The sequence below is a fragment of the Fukomys damarensis genome, unplaced genomic scaffold (assembly GCF_012274545.1).
Source record: "Fukomys damarensis isolate Sample0158 unplaced genomic scaffold, DMR_v1.0_HiC HiC_scaffold_30, whole genome shotgun sequence".
Lineage (NCBI taxonomy): Eukaryota > Metazoa > Chordata > Mammalia > Rodentia > Bathyergidae > Fukomys > Fukomys damarensis.
In genome coordinates this window covers 2,967,650-2,971,038 of record NW_022900942.1, presented here as the reverse complement: position 1 = coordinate 2,971,038, position 3,389 = coordinate 2,967,650, and the positions used below count along the sequence as shown (strand labels likewise).

The 3,389-nt window shown below is 35.2% G+C and overlaps 1 protein-coding gene across 1 annotated transcript; it reads right to left on the bottom strand.

The window, feature by feature from the left end:
* Positions 1–301: 301 nt before the first annotated feature.
* Positions 302–1,276, bottom strand: LOC104869785 (olfactory receptor 7E24). Its single transcript, XM_019209218.1, has one exon. The coding sequence runs from the start codon at positions 1,130–1,132 to the stop codon at positions 302–304; it is 831 nt and encodes a 276-aa protein (XP_019064763.1). The 5' UTR covers positions 1,133–1,276.
* Positions 1,277–3,389: the final 2,113 nt, after the last annotated feature.

The following is a 3,389-nucleotide window of genomic DNA, read 5'->3' as shown; positions in this document are numbered from 1 at the left end:
GTTCAAGACCAGCCTGGGCTACACAGTGAGTTCCAGGTCAGTCTCAACTACATAGCAAGACCCTGTCTCAAAAAACAAAACAAAACAAAACAACAACAAAAACAGATTCAAGAATATTTGTGCAATTTAAAAATGGACCAAAGGAATCAATATTTAACTATAAAACATTGAATAAAAAGTCATAAAGCTACAATATAGCAAAGAAGCATAATTTGCTGGTCTAGATGGTCTGATTATTTGCATGTCTAGATGATTGGGTTTTCCAACCCAAGATATAAATTGGAGGGAAGAGACATTAAGACTACATTGCTCTGCTCTGCAGCCTTCGCAGGGCATGTTTCATGTCCTTGTTCCTCAGGCTGTAGATGAAGGGATTGAGCATTGGGATCACCACGGTGTACATCACTTGGGCTGCTGACATCTTTTTAGGAGAATGTGACATAGAATATGTCAGGTAAATGCCAATGGCTGTTCCATAAAATAAGCAGACCACTGAGAGGTGAGACCCACAGGTGGAGAAGGCTTTATGCTTCCCACTTGAGGATGGGATTCTCAGAATGGAGGAAACTATTTTATAGTAGGAGAAAAAGATCCCTAAAAGGGGAAGAAACCCATAAATAACACCTACTAAATATGTGACTATATTTTTGGTAAAGTTATCAAAACAGATGAGATGCAAAAGTTGAGAAGGTTCACAGAAGAAATTAGAAATGTTCACATCCTCAAAAAAGGTAAAATGTAAGGCAATCAAATTGTGCAGTAGGGATTCTAAAAGACTAAAGCAAAGAGACACCATGACTAAGAAGACACAGAGGCGAGGGTTCATGATGACATGGTATTGCAGGGGGTGACAGATGGCCACAAACCGGTCATAAGCCATCACAGTCAAAAGCATGTCGTCCATACACCCAAAAATTAGAAAAAGAGACATCTGTATTAAGCAACCTTTATAGGAGATTACCTTACTCTGTAATGAGATGTCCACAATCATTTTTGGGACTGTTGTGGAGATGAAACCAATGTCAGCCAAAGACAGGTTGGAGAGGAAGAAGTACATGGGGGTGTGGAGGTGGGAGTCAGAGATCACAGCCAGGATGATGAGCAGGTTCCCAAGCACAGCCACTAGGTACATGGACAGGAAGAGTCCAAAGAGGATGTTCTGCAGTTCTGGATTCTCTGAGAGCCCCAAGAGATGAAATTGTGAGATGTGTGTTAGATTTTGTTCCTCTAGACTTCTTGGGCACCTTTTGCAAAAGAAAGGAGTGTTGGAGAAAAGAAACAAACACCAGGTAGTCAGTTATCCAAATTGCTTGGAAGTGGATATATTATACACTGTATGATGATTAGGAGAGGTAGGAATGCCTTATCTGAACTCTAAAGTTGACAACTTATGTTTGGAAAACATTTTTATGTGTCACTTGTCTTCCAGGGCTTTTTGTATTTTCCTATCTTTTCTGATGACTCTTCTATGTAGAGAAAGTGTTCAACCAAATATGTATTTTTTTGTGTTTTTAAAGTTGTTTAATATTTAACTTCTATTCTTACCTTTGGTGGACTTCACCTTTCAATAAGCACATTTTAGTTAGATGCACATAACCAATACCATCACTGGCCACAGATGTGGTGTTGGTGTACACTTCACATTAATAATTAGGCAATATGCAGGAAGGCATTTCTGTATTCTACAGTGAGGGAACTAAGATTGCTTATTCTGTTTTGCTAATTTTAAAGTCTTTTACATATGGTTAAACACCTTAGTACCAGGGAAAAACTCTTTGCTTAAGTGTGAGCCTGAGACTAATACAATTTAATAAATATTCACAGCAATATTTCCTCATACATAGGTTGTAATTTCTTGCCTAAGATTTGTGAAGATAACTTTTGTTTATTATCTGGACAACTCCCAGTACAGTTTCATTGGGGAAAATACAAAGAAAGAAACATATAAACATAATGAAAATACATGACCACAGTATAGTCATCTGTGAAATGGAGACAGTAATTTTCTAACTGTAGCATTAGCAACTTTTTAAAATTTTTAAATTGCATACAGTGCCAGTATTCAGTCCCATTTATGAATATGTATCCTCATAACTATTTTAATATCTGAAAACTCTGGAATATTAGCCAGTATAATTTTTTCATATTATCTACACATGAAGTTCTTGGTGGTCTTTTTCTGTACTAAGGTTGAGAATATTTTGATGTTTTCCCAGCATTTAGAAAATGAGCCATGAGCATTATATTTAAATGCAGTTAATAATACAGTTAAATAAATAGTAATATATTCTTTATAACTGATATTTTAGAGGGGTACAATTTGCCCCCTGTGAAATTTGAGATTAATATCTCCACATGATCCCATTCTCCTTTACACTTGATCATAGTCTTTATTCCCCAAAAGATCTGCTGCCCTAATCTCAGTGAGAATATCTTAATACTTAATTAATATTATATGCATATCAGTACTCTTCTATATAATCTAAACTGTAACAATGTCTAGCTCCCCTGAAAAGTACTAGAAGAATCATCTACATTTTTTGCTCAATAAACATCCATCCCAATCAAATATAACCTCTTACCTATTACCGTTCATATATACTGATAAAGTATTTCTGAAACATATATGATGGCAATACTTGTATCTTTATTGACCATAAAATATCATCTTTTGTAGAGAATAATAATTCCATTAGGCTTCAGAGGTGGATATAATGCACTGGGATGTTTGTTAGGGAATCAATATTTCAGTTCCATACGATTAATCTCATACCATTTGCATATGTGAGTGTGATTCTTTCCAAGTCTTATGCTCACACTGGTTATGAGAAAAAGGGAGAATATCAATCATTTTCCCAATTGGTGTGCCATCCATGGGATGTCTGAAACTTGAGAAAACTTTTCTTTCCCTTTGTTTGATTTAAATAAAGACTTTCATGGAAATGGTGAGTGTATTGATAAAAATAAAAGTCAAAAGCCAGTGAAACCTGGAATATGATTCCAAGATATGCATCAACTCAAGAATAAAACTTACCACTTCTCTGCGCCTCATTTCCTTTTTTTTCTAATACCCATGAATTTTTGTCATATCTTTGAATAGCTAAACAGTGTAGACATTATTAAATAAAATTTTAGAGCTTATTATTTCATGATATGATACAAAAAAGAGCTATTACTGTTTTTGTAGTGATTATTTTATATCCACAAAGAGGATGACAATGTAGATAGGAAAACTGATGTGCTGAAGCTTCACTAATCACCATTTTTTGGAAGCCACACAATCATCTATCAAGTGTGCAAGGCAAGTTTATGTTTTTGATGTGCCATCTGTACCAATCAAGGTATAAACTCTAGGGAAACAGAAAGTAGAGAATAATTCTCTCTTTTTT